The sequence below is a fragment of the Carcharodon carcharias genome, chromosome 15 (assembly GCF_017639515.1).
Source record: "Carcharodon carcharias isolate sCarCar2 chromosome 15, sCarCar2.pri, whole genome shotgun sequence".
Lineage (NCBI taxonomy): Eukaryota > Metazoa > Chordata > Chondrichthyes > Lamniformes > Lamnidae > Carcharodon > Carcharodon carcharias.
The window spans coordinates 23,984,159-24,004,907 of NC_054481.1; the positions used below are offsets into that span (position 1 = coordinate 23,984,159).

Genomic DNA, 20,749 nt, shown 5'->3' on the forward strand with positions numbered 1-20,749 from the left:
CCTCCCCCCCTCCTCCTCTCTGCCCCCTCCCCCTCCTCCTCTCTGCCCCCTCCCCCTCCTCTCTCTGCCCCCTCCCCCCTCTCTCTGCCCCTCCCCCTCTCTCTGCCCCATCCCCTCTGCCCCTCCCCCTCCCTCTCCCCCCTCCCCTCCCTCTGCCCCCTCCCCTCCCTCTGCCCCCTCCCCCCTCCCCTCCCTCCTTCCTTCCTTCTCTCCCCCGCCTCCCTCCACCAGAGACTGGGATCCTCTGTCCCCTCCTGCCCATGTGCAGGTCAGTGGGAAATGGGGAGCTGTTGGGGTTAAACTAGAGCAGAGGCTGGCCAGAAAGAGTCCGCCCATTGCAGCGAGCTCACCCTGTGCCTAAGGACACAACACGCGGCCCATTAGTTCCTCTCCCTGGGCGGATACTGTGTGTGTGAGACGCCCCTGTCTCTCCCAGTCACTCGCAAGCCGGCGACGTGATGTGAGGCCAAACAGCGGAGCCGCTTCATTCTGCAGCTCTTTGGGAGGTTGGAGTTGGGGGCAAAAGGGAACTCGACAATCAGCCTCTGTTCCTTTGTCAGCCCAGAGAAGGATCACCAGCCTCTCAGGCGAGGCGCTTCAGCACCCTCTCCAAAATTTCCATCCGATAGAACAGAAACTTCTAAGCAAAGACTCGCCTTGGCGAACGTGTGGGCTTCAGCCGCCAACCAACAAACTGCAAGAATTAACACCTGGAGCCGAGATGAATTCAGAGAAATAGATTTTTTTTTTTAACAAAGTTACAACTCCAAACAAAAAGTTTTGGCAGCCAGTTTTTGCGCTCTCCCTGTGAACCTGGATTTTAAACGGAATCGTCTCTATGTGTTGATTTTTTTTGGGGGGGGGGGGGGGACAAAAAACAAGAATAAGTTCACTTTTATTATTAATTCTCTCCCTCCCCCACACTCCCACCGGTCTCTCTATGTCCCATCCCCTTTTTTTTCTGTGCACCCAGACAGGTGATGGGCGTATCAGTCCGGTGCAGTGTTGACTCATGGGTTTTTCTGTTTGGTCTGATCTAAACAAATACGCAGATCTACCGGCTGGTCTACTGCTGATGCCAGAGAGAGAGAGAGAGAGAGAGAGCGAGAGCACGGCGAGGAAACGTACAAATCCAACGTGAAACAATAAATCCTCACACACTAGTTACTTTCCCGAGGGATGGTACTGAATTTTACTGAGGCAGGGGCGCCGCTGAAGCTCCTAAATGATCGATTCTCGCTCCAGGACAAACTTGAACTAAAACGAAATGAGAGCCACAGTTTATTTCATGTTCAGCTTTTGCTACCTGACCTGTGTGCATACTGAGGTAAGCTATTAGTCTAAAGCACAATAACTGTTAACCTATACATTGCTTCCAGTTCTTCTTACTGTCTCTATTTTACGTTCAGTGATAGTGGATGTGGTTGTTCTGCAGTTCACTTTATTTTTGAACGAGCTGTACTTTTTGTTAACAGCCCCTCGCTGCACATTGACTCTGTGCATTCACAGCTCGGCTGCTCGGCACATTTTACGCTGGGCAAATCTTTCTCAGTTCGCCTTCGCTAAAATTGGGTAAATGGTTATTTTTTTTTTAAGTTCCCTTAGGGAATGGATATTTGTGTGTTGCAGTAAGTTGGTGCATGACAGCATTTTTTGCGGCAGGTCTCGGCTTGTGCCCCGAAACGCATCGGTATTCAGTAAGTTTTTTTTAAAAAAAGAGAGAAGGCAAAAAGATCGTGAACGGACGCAAGGGTGACCTTATTTTTTTTTCTCTACAAGACACCACACTAAGATCTGGAAAGGAGGGAAGGAGAGAGAGAGAGAGAGAAAGGCAACACGGCAAATTATAGTTATCGCTTAAAGTCTGTGTTTGAGGGCAAAGTACCACCAGCGTGGCTGAGATTTCAGTCGCTGTTGGAGTTTGTGTCTGTCCGTGATCAAATGTAACAGACTGTGCAAAAAAATCACAAGGAAACAAAACACCAGGTGCTCCGCTCTGAGCACAGTAACTTTCTGGTGCACTTGGTTTAACACTGCTACATTTTATTCGGCGACTGACTGCGAATCAGTGAGAACGAATGCACTGCTGTCTTGCAAGAGGATCTTGTTCCGTGTCGGTCACTTCAGAGCTGTTTACTGTGCGAAGCTTGGGCTGAGCACAGGACCTAAAAGGAACGTGCTCGCAACCACAAGTACGCACTGCTTTACATAGCCCATTTCAACCCCACTTACACTTCGCGTTCCAGATTGTCCGGTCAACTACTTGTGGGCTCTGCACTAATAAACACATGATTTTAAAGTTTCGACACAACTTGGAAAGTTCTTTTCTTTTTTGTTTTAAAAAAAATCACCATCAAGGAAGACGCGTCATTCGTTTTGTCGATGTTTTTCTTCTTGCATTTCTCTTCGCTTATTTGCCTCATTTACTTCCAAGGAAGCCGAATTTCCCCCAGAACTGCTTGAGAAGCTCGCACACAGTGATATTACCAGCATTCGCGATCTTCAGCGCCTCCTGGAGATTGAATCCGTAGGTAAATTATGTTTATATGTATATATTACCCTCTTTGTCTCTCACACGGAACCACGTTATTGCCCTGTAACATTAAATCGCGCATTTCGCAATGGTTGTCATGTTTATTAATTGTTTTTCGTGTCATAAAAAAAGTCTGCAGGGGTCAGAATCCAGAAACATAAAAGCAAGGCTCAACATAGAGAGACTGCGAAGCAGCTAGCGACCCCTGAAATCGCCCTGTAACATTACAACCCTTATGTATAAACCTGGGCATCGCTTCCAAGGACCAGGGCACTCCATTTTACGCCCCCCCCCCCCCCCAAAAAAAAATTGTGAAGGGCTTGGAACTGCAACCTTGGAGCCAGTCCATGATAGCGAGGCGCGTTCGCGTCTGTGCTGTTTATGCTGCAAGCATTGATCAGACTCTATATTTGCATAGACGGTTGTTAAATGTCATGTGAATTACAAACATCAAAGCTGACAGCAAGCGCCTGAGACGCCCTCAAATTAACGGAAATCAGCATTAACTAGAGAAAGGATTTGTTTCCCTTAATATAACATATTTGTATTAAACATGCCTTCGAAGTAGACAGCACCCCACCCCCATCCCGGCCACCTATCTGTGAAGAACATTCAAAAAGCTTTAGGTGATAGTCATAACACAGGCACTTGCAGAAGGCTCAACTTCAAAAGCATTTTATGGTTGAAAGTTTTATTGAAATTACAATGAAAGACATAAAGAGTGCAGTGAAAAACCTGTAAAATTATGAAACCGTGTTTCAGTAACAGCGATAAACTTCGAAGTATGACATTTTAATGGAAAACAGTGAAGTGGGTTACTCAAGACCACGATGTTCCTGCAGGAGAAACTACTTTTTCATCTGATCATAGAATATTAACATATTCCCTCTATCCACATGTCATTTTTAAAAAGACCAGGCCAGCAGAAGCCTTTGGTGAATAGAATGGAACTATCTGCAACCAGACACTCAGAGGGCAACTTTTTAAAATATTTGTGCAAGGCAGAAAACAGTTGGATTTATATAGCACCTTTCACAACTGTGAGATGTCCCAGCCAGCAAAGTACTTTTGTACTTGTACAGAAATACAACAACCAATTTTGCACATAGCCAAGTCTCACAATAGCAATACCAGATAATTTGTTTTAGTGATGGTGTTTGAGCGATAATTGCTCTAGGGCAATCACTAGGGCTCTTTTTGACATAGTTCCATGAAACCTTTTACATCTACCTGAAAGGGCAGCTGGAACGTCGATTGAAGGTTTCATCTGAAAGACAGGGTGAACTCTTGCCACAGTGTCAGGATAATAAATTAAAATTAAAACCCACACCAATAGGGCTAAGAATTCTCACTACTCCCTGTAGTTACATTGTAAATGAATTCATGAAGATTTAGCCCTGTTCAGCATGTTTATCGAAACTGCAAACACATTCTAAACGATTGGATATTTTTTAAAGCACATGTTTACAATTTCACCAAAATACCAAGCGGGAAGAGATTTTATAATGTTACAATACAAAGTATGTTCTTTCCCTCAAAGGGAAAGGGATGGTGGAGGTATCCACCTTAGACACATATTCTGTGCAATAATATCTTCATAAAAGGGTCGTTTGGTCCATCAAAATCTTCTGTTCTGGTCGTTGCAGTTGTTGGTAGAGAACACAGAAATGGAGAACTTGCTTCTCTGTTTTTATTTGAACAGCTTCTAACTGAATCCAAACAGACGTCAACACATGGGCAGGACACAAATGACCTGCATACAGCTTTTGACAGGTCACTTGCAGGCTTGTGATGCCTGATTTTGAAGTGACCTGCTGCATGGTGGCCAAAAGCATGTCTGATAATATGTTAAAAAAAAAAGCTGTTACACAAGTAACACAACTGATTAGATGTAAACAAAGCTCTGATGTGCTTTGATATGTGCAGTATAATCATTGGCAACAACTACACATGCAAAATGTAACGTTAACATAAATGTTAATACTATTTGCAAGTTAGTAAAATTCATGCACACACAAATCCTGGAACAAATAGATCAAATAAATCATGACTTCAATGAGTGGGAGTGGAATAGGGAAATAGATTGATGCATTGTACAGGTAACTTTTAGAATCAGAAAAATAAATGAAAATAAATGTACAGGAGACTTTCAAGGGAATTGTGTGCTAACAGAGCATTTGAATCATTTAACTATACCTGAACTTCCCCCACACCACCACCCAGCGGCCTCCTCCGCCACCCAAACACATCACCCCAGGTTTGCAGGGAGCAAAACCACACAGGATTCCTGCCTTGATCTTGGCCCAGCAACTTCTGTTGGAAGTGCAGATGGAGGGTGAGTGAGAACAGGCTTAAGCTTGACTCTGTTTCTCCTTAATAGCAAAATGGGATCTGAAAATAGCATTTTCAAGTTTAATAGAAATTAGAGAATGGATGCTGTGAATTTGGATGCTGTGGCTATGGATCAATTCTATGACATTCCCAAAAATTTAAATGTCATACAACTCTGGCTATTTATAATTTAGTAAGCTCTAAAATGGTACATTTTTTTGGTTTATAATTTATATTTGTTTAGACATCATCTTCCAAACCCACGACAGCTACCATCTAGAAGGACAAGGGCAGCAGACACATGGAAACACCACCACCTGGAGGTTCCCCTCCAAGCCACTCACCATCCTGACTTGGAAATATATCGGCAATCCTTCACTGTCGCTGGGTCAAAATCCTGGAAATCCCTCCCTAACAGCACTGTGGGTGTACCTACACCACATGGACTGTAGCAGTTCAAGAAAGCAGCTCACACCACCTTGGGCAGTTAGGAATGGGCAATAGATGCTGGCCTAGCTAGTGATGCCCACATCCTACGAATGAACTATAAACAGAGTGTTGATGCCCTGTAAGCAATATATTTAGTTTTAGCAAAACAGCTATAGTGCTGCTCCCCTGATGGGCTAGGGGATAACTATACTCCCTGGTGTGGCATTGACTGCACAGATCAGAAAAGCCTCAGTATTAATTGGTCTGATCTGGGTTCATTGATACCACAGTAAGGCTGTGTTCCCTAGTTAGATGAAAAATGTGTGTGTATGTATGTTGGCAAGGCTAAGTTGGGCTCTGCTGTTACTCATTCACCTTTACTACGCCCAAGCAGCCTGCAAACACTTTGTCAAAGTCCGCAGGTGAAGAATGGCACTTGGGCAAGGTATTGACAAGGGCCCAGTGTCTGTGATTCACAACCCTCCAATAACAACAAAGCAACAACTTATATAGCACCTTTAACATAATAAAATGTCCCAAGGTGCTTTTAGGAGTATTATGAAACAAAATATGACACCAAGCCACTTAAGGAGATATTGGGTCAGACAACTGAAAGAGTGATCAAAGAAATAGGTTTTAAGGAGTGTTTTCAAAGGAGAAAAGCAAGGTAGAGAGATGGAGGGAGGGAATTCCAGGGCTCAGGCCCTAGGCAATTGAAGGTTCAGCCACCAATGGTGGAGAAGTTAAAATTGGGGATGCTCAAGAGGCCAGAATTAGAGGAATGCAGATACCTTGAAGGGTTGTGGAGCTGGAGGAGATTACAGAGATAGGGAGGGGTGAGGCCATATAGAGATTTGAAAGCAAGGAGAATATTTAAAATCAAGATGTTGCTTGACTGGGAGCCAATGTAGTCAACAAGCCCAGGGGTAATAGGTGAACAGGACTTGGTGCGAGTTAGGACATATGTAGCAGAGTTGTGCGTGACATCATGTTTACAGAGGAGCGTAATTGGGAGACTAGCTTGGAGTGCATTGGAATGGTCAAGATTGCGGTAATGAAGGCATGAATGAGGGTTTCAGCAGTAGATAAACTGAGACAGGGGCGAAGTTATGTGGTGTTCCTGAGGTAGAAATAGGCGGCAAAGATTAAGTCGGAAGCTCAACTCTGAGGTCAAATGTGACACCATGGTTACAAACAGACTGGTTCAGTCTCAAATTGTTGCCAGGTCAAAGGATGGATTCGGTAGCTAGGGAAGGGAATAATTAGTTGGCTCATGTGAGGGGGGAGTTTCTTAATCCTCTTTAGTCCTATTTTAACCTTTTCTTTGACTTATCTAATTCGTTTTCCTCTCCTTACTTTCGGATATCAATTTGCTGTTCACTGATTTGTTCACTTATTTAATTATGCTTCTTAATTGTCTCTGCTTTTGCTATTTTTTATCCTGTTTTGCCAACTCCACTTCCTTCTCAGCTTTGTTATTTTGAGCCCCTTCTGTATTACTTTTGTTAATTTTAAAGTAATTGGCCACTTTTCATGTTGAAACTATTTTATATGGGTGCTTTCTAATATGAAAACTGACTTGAGATCTGTGTGTAGAAATGTTGGTAATTTGGGCTCTATTCTGCATCCTAAACGCCTCCTTTCACTGGTTTTTTTAAACTTTTAAACAAGAAATATGGGGCAAACTTAAAAATCCCTATAGAACAAGCCAGCTTTAATAGCCCTGTCACATTTATCACAATTGTTCCTACCCCTTTACAGGCGTCTTTAACTGGGGACTATTGGTAGCCATAAATAGACAATGTAGCACAGTATCCCCACGCTAACAATTCACTAGTTATGGGATATTGACAGAGGTGCAGTATGCTTTGTGGGGCTATGAAACTTGAGATAGACTGCTGAAAAAATGATATAATGGCCTTGTTGGCTAAGCTAAAGTTATCATTCATTCTCAGTCATGATCACTGGTTGAAGATTACTCAGGGTTTACATTTCAGTGATACACTGAAATGTCATTTTAAATCTATTGCTTTTTGTGTTCGACCTGATCAGTAAATGTGTACATTCACTGCCTATCTTGATTAATAATGAATTTGACATTTAGCACAAAGGACTGAAAGCGAAATGGGTAAAGCGATCTGATGAATTACATAAAATACTGTAACATTTCACATGAATTGGAGTAATTAATTGAAGTTATATTTCATAACAATTTAAGGACAATGGCAGACATGATATTGAGAAATATTCACCCAGTCTTACTTTTCTTGTTGTCTCCTCACTGGGCTTTGTTCTACAAGTGCTAGACACCTTCTAGTACTTCATCCCAATGGCCATTATTCATGTGTGAACCCAGACAGTTGAATTTATAATACAACTAAGCTTGCTCCTGCTCTTACTGGGTAACTACTCATGCAACCTTCCCAAACATGGGTAACAGTCAGGAGTGGGATTCTCCTGCCCAGTACAGAGTCACTGAAACTAATTGTAGCCTTTCTACTGCGTTTCAGTTGAAAACAGCACCTCAGTACCTATCAAGGAAACAGAATTGGAACTTCCTAGTTTCTGTGGCTCAGTGCCATGTTATGCTGATGGAAACCCCAAACGTTTCTTAGATTTTGATTTTTCTCTGTAGTGTTCGACCAGAAAGCATTGCACGAGGGTCATGCATTGAGGAAAATTTGAGTGGGGAGGATTGCACACCTGTTACATGATATCTGATTTTCCTCTGTGCTATACTCTTGTGATACTTTACACCCAAGTCCTAAAGAGCGATATCTATCCGTTGGTACTTTGGACGTTGAATGAAGAGCATTGCATCTTAATAGGATCTAATAAATAGAATACAGGTTCTAGAAAATTAACATTTTGAATTTTATTCCAAGTTTAGCATTGTAACAATGTTACTAGATTATATTGCTTATTCAATTGCAGTGGAACCTTTTTCATTGATGAAGTGTTGTTCACCATTGATGCAATTCTGTAGTTTATTATTGGTGCAACCTAGCATGCACTGAATGAAGAAGTCACAAAGCTCCCACAAACCTTTAAAGGTGAAGACCTAGGCAGTGGTTGGTTTGTTTGCTGGTTTGTGGTGAGCCAACTGATCGCAGCTGAAGATAGTGGTTAGGGATACTAGGAATGGCTGCATCATCCCTATGTTAATGAACGGAGAAATCAGCCAATTGTTATCCAGTGATCCATTCTGGAAATGTACGTGTAGATATTGGGATTACCTATGAAGCCCTCTTCCTTCCTCCTCCCCAGCACATTGCCAAGACATACACATGAATTTAGGCCAGTTACTCATGTGTGGCTGGGTGTGAAACTGTTAGGGACTTGGTTCTTTCAGGTCAGGAAGGCAGGGGCAAAAATCATTTTAAAACATCACAATAATCACTGTGTGGCGAAAATAACTAATTGTATGCTATTGGTAAATAAAAGACAACATGCAGGTGAGAATAAATCCCTGACACTATACAATGTGTGTGTCCATTACTATTTCTGGATTGGTATAAATAGTAACATGTAACTTATATTCACATATATGAATTAGCACAAATCCACAGTTTGAGAGTGCTCGGAGAAGGCCAGTGCTCTTGGTAGTATTGTATAGCATTAACATTTTGCCATTTAAAAAAAAATCATGGTAAATCCCATGAAAGCTTAGTGTGTCTGGTGTAGTACAGACGGAAACAGGCCAGAAAGTACTTGGATTCCATCTTTGGTGTCTGTTGTGTTCGCTTATCTCAGCTAGAGTATGGAGTAGAACAATATAATTGTCCTTAGAATTCCTGGGCTTCTGCTCGGAAACCTGAATGTTTAGACAATGGATGAGGGTAGGAATGGGCTTGGCTGAGGTGATGCTTGTAGTTAAATAGCACATTGCTATGCCTTGCTTGTGGATTGAGATTGGATCGCCTGTGAGATATGAATCATATTCTGTGGTTTCCATTGCAGGAGTGATGAGAGACAGCAGGAAATATTAAAATAAATGCATTTATCATTAACTTTATACTTATGTATCAAATGATAAGGCTGTTCCAATATGTTGTGCTTTTTCTTATACCATAGGGGATGATGATCTCTCCGAATCTAATTTAAGGTCTCACAGTATTAATGCAATAAAACATGAGTACACAAAGCGCTCAGCACCTATACGGAGAAGGCGAAGTATTGGTAAGTTCAGTTATACCATTTTATTTGCGATAGATACTCTAAGTATAACTTTATTTTTGTTATTCAGTGGTACTTATTTTGATGCACATACCAGTTTCCTGTTACAGTGATTTACCAACAATGTTAATATGGAAGTGATTACAATCAGTGAACTATTCTTCATGATTCTTTTGCATCAGGCAACTTATTTCAGCATTGCAGAATCGCACAGTGGTAATGTAATTCTAATTTTGTTTTAGGAATCGGTTGTAAATTAAATCAGATGTCATTTCGGTTGGGTGATTTCACTGTGACATGGAACTTTGCTTAACTTTTAAAATGACACATTCTCAGCTCATGTTCCCTTAGTTGGTAATGTGAGGTGAGATTCTGCAGTATGTATTGCATGCACTGTTCTGTTGTATGATGCAATGGAAAAGAAGTGTCTTATCAGTGTAGTTCATGTCATATTACTGTCGAAACTAGCAATCTGTCTCTGCTCTAACTGACCCCCAACCGCCCCAAACTATACAGAAAATGGACTTAAGCTGCTCTGCACCTGTAAATGTTATCTGGAATACCTCCAGCAGCAGTTTGGCTCAAGGACATAGCACACCTTGTGGTTGACAATTTTGACAAAGTGTTCAGGTTTCTCTTGCTGTTGATGCTGTTATCTGAACTCTCTGATGTTGCTGCCCTGTATGTATGTAATTCCAGTTGAATCAACATAAGAAGAAAGCCATGACCTAAGAAATACACGATGTGGAATTTTTCCTTGTTCTTCCAACAGTCTCCCATCTTGGTATGGTCCCAATACACCCCCCCCCACCCCCAACCTCCCCACCTCCAGTCAATCTCCACATGCCCATTCCTCATGTGTAAACTGAGATAATGATTGTTGGTTGGCTGTTCCACAAGGGGACATCACATGTTGGGCTGGTCCTGCCGCATGTATGTCTTACACTTTTTAGCAGGCTACCTAGTTAGCAAACAGGGACCTGGCTGATAAAAACAAAAAACTGCGGATGCTGGAAATCCGAAACAAAAACAGAATTACCTGGAAAAACTCAGCAGGTTTGGCAGCATCGGCGGAGAAGAAAAGAGTTGACGTTTCGAGTCCTCATGACCCTTCAACAGAACTGATCAGTTCAACAGAATCAGTTCTGTTGAAGGGTCATGAGGACTCGAAACGTCAACTCTTCTTCTCCGCCGATGCTGCCGGACCTGCTGAGTTTTTCCAGGGACCTGGCTGATTTTGCTTTTCCCTTCCTTAGCCCAATTCCACACTAAGCTGTAAACCTATAAACTGAGCCATCAGGGCAGCATTTGCAAGCTTTCAGTGCCTTGCGTACACAGTTGTGCTATTGAAATATTTTCCTATGTGAAACCTGAAAACCTGAAAAATATTGATGTCCCCAGGGAACACCCCTGCCCCACCCCTAACTGCCTAAAGACAGTGGGGCAAATTCATCAAGGCTGTGCATCCAGAGTAGAGCTTCACCAGATGGATGCACGAGTCAGAGATAAGGTTATAATTCTACAGCACTGATGCTCTATGACACACTTGCAACTGGCAAGACTCAGAATCACATCCTCACTGAATTTCCCCAAGTGCCAGTTACCCAAGGAAAACATTACAGAAAATAGGTTACAGATATACAGCACAAATAATTTGCTAGGAAGTCAACAAGTGCAGAAAAAGTAGCTGCAGGGACTCCATAAAATTCCTTCACAGACCTCCATTTACAAATCCATGACTTTGTGACACTCGTAAAACATACAAAAATGCAATGCTGACTAGACAGACTACACTTTAAGACATAAACATATCAAACCTTAAAGTAAAAACACAATGTGACTTCAATTTAAGTATTATGAGCATTTACTTGCTAAAGTACTATTCTGTTACTTTGTTATACTTAATTGCTTCAAACAATAAGCTTTGGTATTATTTATAGATGATATGGATGATTCTACAGTCTGTGAAGTTTTTCTCATGGGGCGGGGCAAAGAATTAGAAACATCGTGATATAGCCCTGTCACTGACCTTCAGTCCCTGCCAGTGTGTTTTCCAACCTGGGAGTGAGGTGCAGTCTTATTGAAATAGCACTTGATGTTAAGTAATATAAGTGTCAGGGTGCTGTAGGTGAAACATCTACGTTAGTGAACGTCAGGGCCTATGAGTCACCATATGGTGAGTCTCTTTTCTAGCTTAAACCAGTAGCAGGGGAACGTGTTGGTTAGAGAGTGAGCCATCTCAGTGCAACTTAGCTGTCACCTTTGAGGAGCATTGGCCGAGAGCTACAACAAGCTGCTTCCTCAGCAGGGAAGACTTTATAGTGCTGAAGAATTAAGACGCATGGACAAAATAAAATAACTTAAGACTGTGAAGAAGAAAGAAGAGCAAAGTTCATTGTGTTATAAGTCCATAATGTGTCTTGAGATTGGGTTTAGATAACATTGGTAAGACACTCGAGCTTTATTCTCACTGTTTATGATGCCACCTGGGTCTGTGGTTGTCTTCCTGCCTTGTAGTGAGTATCCAGGTATCCATTAACCTACATATAATCATGGAGTTCCTCAGCAAACATTGCAATTCAACATGTGGAACAGATTGTCTGAAACTAAAACATTTTTTTTTTAAAATGAAAGGAAAATTCTGTGGATGCTGCAAATCTGAAATAAAAATAGAAAATGTTGGAAATACTCAACAGGTCTGGCAGCATCTGTGGAGAATCAGAGTTAATGTTTCAGGTCAAGCCTTGACCTGAAACCTTAACTCTATTTCTTGCTCCTCGGATGCCGCCAGGCCTGCTGAGTATTTTTAGTGTTTTCTGTTTATATTTTTAAAAATGGTCCTTTTAGAAATGAAATTCCCTGTAGATGTTTACCATTCACAAATTGTAACTTATAATGGTTCTGCCAATTAAATCCTGTTCTCCCCTCCTCTCGTGGGGTATGGTTTCATGGATGCTGGCAGCCCTCCGATAGCCAATCTTCATGTGTCCGTCCAGATAGTGTGTATAAGCAGGCTATTTGACTGCCTGTGAGCATCACAACAGAACCTGATCCTATCTTTAGCTGACATACACATGACCCCTTCCAGCTAAAGTCATTGCATAGCGACCAGGAATGGGAGCGCTGCTCATTCTCCCTCACCTAGCATCCTGTGGCTAACTCTCGCATTATAACCATTATCCCGGCAAGTTCAGATTTTTCACAGACTAAAGATTGAATCTGGGACTTTCTTGGTCTGTATGGCTTTGTATAGCCAGTGGATTTGCTCATTGAGTAGGTTATCCCAGACGATAGCTTAAAGCACAGACAGTTAAAGGGTTGTACTGTAAAACTGCTGAATATATCATGGCTTAACCTAGAAATTTGTAGGGTGATGATTTAGTTGTTTTATCCATGAGAAAAATGTCAAAAGAGTTAGTTGTCGATCATTGTGTTATTAAGATAAACTTAATATTATTTATAGTGCTGTAATAGATTCCAAGCTCTGCTTTAAACCTGTGGCATTTTCAAAAGAACATGTTTTAAAACTAATGCATTTGCATTGGAGAATTGTGTAAGTGTTGTTTTTGTAGACCTCCTGTTAATCAAAGACCCTTTCAGTGCACAGAGCAACAATATTTTACTTATTTTAAACTAATACAGTATGAAATATGAAAAGTATATGAACTTAAATGGCCATTTATTAAATATTTTCTCCCCTTGACATTTTTTTTTCTACAGTGCTCTGTTGTTTAGTGCACTTGGAACACACTGTGGAAAATCCTCCTGCAAGCAAACCTGCCCCAATAAATTCCTTAAATTTAAATTCATGTCCCAACATGTTGCAGAGAAGCTGAAGACACTGTGCTTCTGCAAAACTTGTTTATATCTGCATCAATGTACCCAGAACAGTCAAATAACATAAGACTGTTTTCTGTCAACTATAAGGATTTTCATTTGTTATGTTTGAGCAAGCAGTAACTGAGCTACATGAGTAGACAAAACTGGGATAGACTCCCACCCTGGCTGATGATCAACTGGAATATAGACTAAACTGCTATGATATTTAATACATCCATGTATGTTAGAACAGTCCATAGAGATATTTCTTATGTATAGGTAGTGTGTGACTTTTTTGAAATCCTGAATAATCTAGCAAAAATCTGAGAGAGACATTTGGTATTACAGTATTAGCACTAAACACTTTTACTTGCTTTTCACTTGGTCATAAAGTGAAAACTTGCAGCAGAGAGCAAAATGTTGTTCTGCAAGGCTCCTCATTTCCGTACGGTAGTAGCAATGATTGCGAAGACATTATAAAAGTGAAAATTGGGCAAGCCTGGAGTAATCTGAGTCAAAGTCAAGTCAACTGTTTGGCTGTGGTCTGACTTGGGGTTATTTGAGAGAGAAAAAAATAATGATGATATGAAGTAGCATAGAAAGTGTTGTACTGATTTTGTGCACCTAGATGTCACTATTGTGCCTCTATATAGTGGGAGTGTTCCTGAAGTTGGTGACATCCAATAGCAGTAGAAGGATCTTTATATTGATACTTCCCATTGTTTCACTAATGTTCAGGTGAATGGATAACTTAAAGGAATTGAAAGATGCCTGCTTTCCTTTAGTTCACTTCTCCCTCTTTGTTCCTGCCCAATTTTTACCCCTTCTGTCCTGAATGCTAATATTGGGGTAAATTTCCTTTGTTCCTCTTAATGTGTGAGCTCATGAATGGCCATGGGTTATTTTGCTGGGTTGGGGTCCAGCAGGGTCTATCCTACCCTTATCCAAGTACTTTGCAGCATGATCCATTGAGTAATAATTAGTAGTGGTAACCTCAACCAATATCTTTTTTATTCTTTCCTTTCCTGCACCCATCCTACCCATAGAATCAGCTAATTCAGTTTACTTCGCTTGACATGGTTGTAAGTCAGACGCCTTGCTGAAAAGGGATTCAACCTGACCATGACATTTTTTGCTTTTCCTAGCTAAAATTTTGATCAGACAGATCTGCACAGTCATCTGGGATTCATCCATAATAGGAGCCTGGAAGTAAATATTTACAGATCCTATTCTGTAGTTTCTAAATGTTGAATTATGTTTTTTTTTGATTAAGTACACTGACTTTCATTCAGCCTAATGTTGAGCTATTTCCACTGGTCCTGTTGCTCTGGAATTTATCTGCTTATACTGAGAGAAGGATGCAGAATGACAGCAGCAATCTGAAGCAATAGTTATTCAGAAGTAGCAGTGGCATCTTTGAGCATCTGGTCACATACCTTGCCTGATGTTGGGGTAGGTCCTGTATGTGTGGGCTGAGAGCTTAGTTTGTCCACCACTAGTACAGTGGAAGCCAGCTGCATTTAATGTTCATGCGTGGGTATTCAGTTTTCCCCAGGCAGCGCATCATCTCAATATTTTCCAAAGAAAGAATGAGTTGCATTTATATAGCATGTTTTAATGACCATAGGTCATCCCAAAGCACTTGCAGTCAATTAAGTACTTTAAAGGTATAGTCACTATTGTAATGTAGGAAACAAAACAGCCAGTTTGTGTACACCAAGCTCCCACAAATGAGAATGTGATCATGACCATGTAATTTGTATCTGTGATGTTGATTGAGGGATAAATATTGGTCAGGACACTGGGGATAACTTCCCTGCTCTTCCAAAAGTGCCTTCTCTGAGATGGATCTGTATGGGTTCTCTTGAGACAGCAGTTTTGGGCACAATCTGAACCCTTTTTAATTCCCATATATTATAAACGGAGAGGTGCAGTTTAGCAAATAAAATCCAAGTAACTTTAAACCATTCATCCCACATGCCCACTTTGTCACTGTGCTACAATGCAGATTCTCTATATACTGTGAAATCTGCCCCTTCCATGTTCCAGGCTTTAAGATCCTTTGCTTTTAAAATTAATGTTTTCTCGAGTAAGGCTGTAAGGAATAAGTAGATAAGTGGAGAAGCCTGGATAAAATGTCCAATGTTAAGCCACTACGAGATGCTGAAGGCAGGCAGAGACAGAATGAATTACCAGCAGCATGAAATGGTTCCCATAACTGGAAGGTTGGATGGGTTAACACATCGCCCAGTGTGATTGTGAGCCATACAGATCAGGAAGCTCTGAACATTGTTTGCGGTCTGTATGTATTCTGTTAGCAGTCCTCGAGCTAAGGAGAGAGTTGGATTCACCAATAGATATTTTGGGGCTAGCAAAGGAAACAATCGGGCAGGGTGTCAGCTTCTAATTGTTACCATGTGACTTGCATGATGAGCAAGTGCTCATTTGTGAATGAGTTTGGTCTGCCAACATGTATGAAACCATTTTAGTAGTAATTCTCACCTTCAAGATTAGGAAGAATAACAAGATACAAAAAACAGTATGTGAAGAGAAGGACAGGGTGGGGAGAAGGAAAAAGATGGGTTGAAAAGTAATCTGTACACGTCGGCAGTGAAGTAAGCCACTAGAATGAAAGCAGAGCTTCTTCAACCACGTGTGTGTGGTACAAATTATGAATGGCACACTTCCATTGTATGGTTTCTGGGTGTGATTGTAGTGGTATGCTAGCAAGTGCAATGTACACAGACATGCTGGCTGAAAGGTAATGATTAATGTACTTTAAAGTTTTTCTATGCAATAACAGATATGTTGAGGGGACTTTATACCCGAGTATTGCCTACAATTCATTAGCCTACAAAATGCAACAAGTAGCATTTTTTCCCCTGTATTCTTTATTGGGCATCTTTTGTGTTGTTGCTTTGGCCAATTAGCATGTAGGTCACAATATGCCTCTCTTTATCTGATGCCACTCAGTTGAATTGAAACCAGGAGGAATACTTCTTGATTGTACTGAGACTAAAGGTGAATTTCAGAAGTGTCCATGTGCCGTGCTCGAGTTGGGCTTGTACAGGCACATATTAGCTCTGTTAGATCTATTTCTGTATGCTGTTTTGTCCGCTTTCCTTTCAAGTAAAATATCAACAACACATTTAACAATGCTAATTAATGTTAATGTAATGGCTCAGCAGGAAAATGCATTGTTTTGCATGGTACTGATCATATAATCGATTACAGTATGGGTGGTTCTGCAGAAAAATGCACTCTTTTGTGTGGTACCGAACCATATAATTGACGAAGATCCCAGGCTTGATGTCTGATCCATGTTGAGTTAATTGATCTAATGAAGAGGTTCTTACAATGGGCCTGGTGTGTCCAGGGTGAGGGAGGGGAAAAATTAACCAGGGTCCCATCCTGTTGATCTCTTTCCAATGACTCCTGGTGGATAGTATGGATGTCAAGGTGACGACAAGATTGGATGTGACATTGAAGCCATGACAGTTGATTAGCCAGCTGACACTTACCATTAGGCTCACATATGATTAGCTAGCCAATTGGAGAGAGATGGTTGTTAGGACTCATGAACCTGTACTTCCAGCAAGCCAGTCTGCTGCTGGAGGCCTCCGGAACCTTCGGTTAGTTTGTAGCTGGTCATTAGTATGATTCATTCGAGGGAGGAGCGGGAGGTAGCAGCCTACGAACGGCATGTTTCCAGAAATACCTGCAGGCAGAAGGTTGAAAAAAGAGAAAATTAGCAGAAAAATACATTGATAACAAGGATAAAAGATTTTTTTGCAGTTTTTTTCCAACATGTCTTGCCAAGCACAATTCCCTCCTTTTACTCCGAATTATTTTTTCCTGATGATAAAATAAGTTTATTGAAAGTTGAATGCTTTCTCTGTTTTTTAAAAATGTCTTGCAAGTTCAAAGGAAATTGTCTTTTTAAAAAAAAATGATTTTGAACCAGCACTCAAAGTTACTTTGTTGAAACTTTTCAGAAGAAGCTGTTCCTGCAGTGTGTAAAACAAGGACTGTCATTTATGAAATACCTCGCAGTCAGATAGATCCCACCTCTGCCAACTTCCTGATATGGCCAGCTTGTGTGGAGGTCAGACGCTGCACGGGCTGCTGCAACACTGGCAGTGTCAAATGCCAGCCTTCCCGGATACATCACCGAAGTGTCAAGGTGAGGAAAAGAGTTTAACAGACTGGGTTGCAATTGAATTCCACTCATCCATAATCTCATCCTCTTTTTGGCGGGGGTGGGGGAGTGAAGTGGGGAATTTGGAGGCAGCCCATGTTGGCACAGGGTGTGTGAAAAATAACTTGACTTCATCTTGTCCATCGTTTAATAAGCCTTAAAGTGATTTTAATTGGTTCTTTTAGGGTCTGGAGAATACATTTTTGAAAAAAAATAAACAAAGATATGGTCTGTCTGTTTTTGGCACAAAGTGAAATAAATGGAAAATAGCTCATTTATATCCTACAGTAGTTTGGCTGTTTTGGGGGAGGGTGGAAAAACCTTCAATTCGATCAGTAACTTTATATATTTTAATAGAAGTTAACTGCACTTCAAGCCATCATTAACAAAATTATACCAACATAAGAGAAAACAACTTAAGATTTTATGATTTTCCAGCCAAAATTAATGGATGGCAAAGCTGTTATATTAATGTTGACTGCTTACAATGTTGAAGCTCCAATGATGAAATGACATATTTTATTCTTTTTAACGTGAATTATCAAAAATACTAAAGATCAGCCACAGAACACAAAGCCCATTGTGGGTGTTTCAAACAGACCCCACTGTTCTAATGGAAATGACAGGATGAGGAGTGTATTTATTTGTTTTTTGAATGATACATTACCATATGGCCTTTGATGTAATTAATTGTGTTCAGATTTGAATAGAAGCTTTTTGCTTTTTGAAAATGTATCTTTCAATGAATGCTGGTATTTGTCAGAGCTGGGTGATTACTCTGTTAGTGCAAAGAGGAGGTAGTTTCCATGGCACATGACTCATGAACAGATGCATATGTGGGCAATTCTTGGAATGTAAGCTTAGTTCTCCTTCAGTGACCATATTGTAACAGTTGATTACTTGCAACTGGATAAAAGTGTCCTTTTCTGTATTGGAATTAATAAAAGACTCAATTTATCCACATAGAGCCAGTGACTTAGGGTGGATTAGAATAATTCAGATAAAATGCCAGAGAATGTCAATAAGCAGTGAGAAGTACGTTTTGATGCTAACAGACTTTTTTTTGCCAAGCTGTGAATTTGATATGGGCAGTAGCTTTTAGTCACTGAATAAAATGACAAATATTTTTTCATCTGGTCATTTGTATAAACTAAATAATCTCAGGGAACATTTGTTGCATAGATATGTTCTGAAAAGGAAACAAGAAATTACTTGTCAATCATTTGTTAAGTATAATTCTGATACTGTCAGGCTAGCTTTATCTGGCTGTCAAAATAGCTTTAAGTCTATACTGTTTATACAATTTTATGGCATACTAAGTAAGAAAACACAAATGTAATTGGTTATATAAATACGCAGCTATTTTAATGGATAATTGCATTGCTCTCTGTTGACTAGACTAGGTGACTTTCCAGTAGGGATGTTATATTGGCAGTAGCAGCTTTGGACTAATGAGGAGAATAACCCAGCAAGAGTCTCTGCACCAGACCTCAGTACTGATTTGGAGATCACTTGAGGATATTTTGAGACTCTGCTGCAATGCTGTTGGCATTTGTTAGTTCAACTCAATACATGAAGAATGACCACTTGGGTGAGGCACAGGAAAGAGATTGACACTCGAGGATTCTTATCCCATTATTAGTTGGCATCTTCTGAAGAATAGGTGAGACATTGTGCAACTTTGTCTTTCCAATCTTGGAAAATAAACCTTAATGAACTTCCTATTATTTGAAGTGCAAAGCAAAGAAAGAATATCTGGTGCAAAATTTGGCCTTTTTTTTTAGTTACCCCACATTTAGTAAGGGGAAAGCATGGTGGGGTGGGTGGGGGTAGGCAATGCATGTCCTACAGAAAATTGAATTTGTGGATTTGTGTTAATGTAACATCACTCACTAGTCTGCATGTTGTCTGAGAAACTCTTCCTAGAACATAGTTACTCTGTGGCAAGTTTGTGGGATTCTCCCCATAGGTTGCTTGGGAAGATTTGCAGTTAAGAATTTTCTATGTTACAGTGAGGGTTTTACTTTGTTTTCTGCCAGTTACATATGTGTATATGATTCTTCAGCTTGTTGCTACAAGGGCCTAATCATACACACTGTGTACATGATTAGAACCTTTTCTAGATAAAGACCTCAAAGCTATACCTATTCATTGGATTGTAAAAATTTGGACAATGACGACTCCAATTGTTAATTATAGTCTCCATTGCAGCAGCAGGTGTTTTAAGGTACACATTTCAAAAATTTTATTGTTTGCTATGCTTTGACTTGCAAAATTAACTGTCTGAAGTTCTATATAAATCTTCTTCCCAAAAACTCCTTTGCCTAAAGGGAGTACAGGCATCTCTTGTCTTCAGTTTCAGCGTGAGCAGTAGACATCTCTTGACTAACAGGATTCTTGTACTCAGGATTTCACCTGAGAAACCTGTGTCAACAGATTTCATGTCATTTTAAAATAATATTTTAAGAAGAGAAAATTATAGTTTTTCCCATTTAATTGATTATCAGTCTAAACAGAAATAACAAGAAGTGAAACTTCATCCATTGCCGTGGAGCTCTATCAGGTGGTATTGTCAATTTGACCTCAGTACCTTATGTGTAGGAGCATAAAAACAGAGCTAAACATCCGTTGTTAAACCAGGACCGCATGACACTATGGGGGATCTGTTCCAAATTCGCCCCCAGACAAAATTTTTTGCAAGTCCATTTGTAACTCTTTCGAGTACAAACATGTTTCCATCTGTACCTATTCAGATGAAGTTACATTGTTTCATAGTTTGCCATTGTGAGATTTGAACTCTTGATCTTGGGGTTACAAGCCTAGTACCATAACCACTTGGCTATTTAGGCCAAGCCCAAGTCCATTTGTACTCCAAACAACCACAGGGGTCAACTTAATTAGATAATTGACATTGATTTGAGAGGCTGAAAGCTAAGGGCCATAGGGCAGAGCACCAGTATGGTTGAAGAGTCTAAAAGTGAAAACCAGATAAATTGAGATGTAGTCGTTAGGTAACACCAAGATTGGTTTTTAAACCAGTGGTGGAGGGAGGAAAGACTTATGAAGATAGCATTTCGGCAGTCCTAAGGTCTGGGGGGAAAGTAAGTTAAAGTATGAGATTATGTGATACACTTTCACTATCAGGTGTATTAGGATAGTGTATTTATAGCTTAGAAGGAACAGGTGAAGAACATTTAGGGGAGCAGTGACCATAGTATATAAATAATGTAATTGTACTTTGTTCTGCCAGCTAACTTCTAACT

At 40.5% G+C, this 20,749-nt stretch overlaps 1 protein-coding gene across 3 annotated transcripts in view; it reads left to right on the top strand.

Annotated features, from left to right (window-relative positions):
- The first annotated feature begins 301 nt into the window (after positions 1-301).
- The window catches only part of LOC121288604 (platelet-derived growth factor subunit A-like), a 29,049-nt gene continuing 8,601 nt past the window's right edge, over positions 302-20,749 (top strand). The window contains exons 1-4 of one of the 3 annotated variants that reach the window (XM_041207233.1): positions 302-1,327; positions 2,435-2,531; positions 9,368-9,472; positions 17,284-17,471. In XM_041207233.1, coding sequence (XP_041063167.1) covers positions 1,268-1,327; positions 2,435-2,531; positions 9,368-9,472; positions 17,284-17,471 — 450 coding nt within the window. In that variant the 5' untranslated portion in view covers positions 302-1,267. The remainder of the gene's footprint in view (positions 1,328-2,434; positions 2,532-9,367; positions 9,473-17,283; positions 17,472-20,749) is intronic. The other 2 variants (XM_041207231.1, XM_041207232.1) reach the window with 2 other exon arrangements.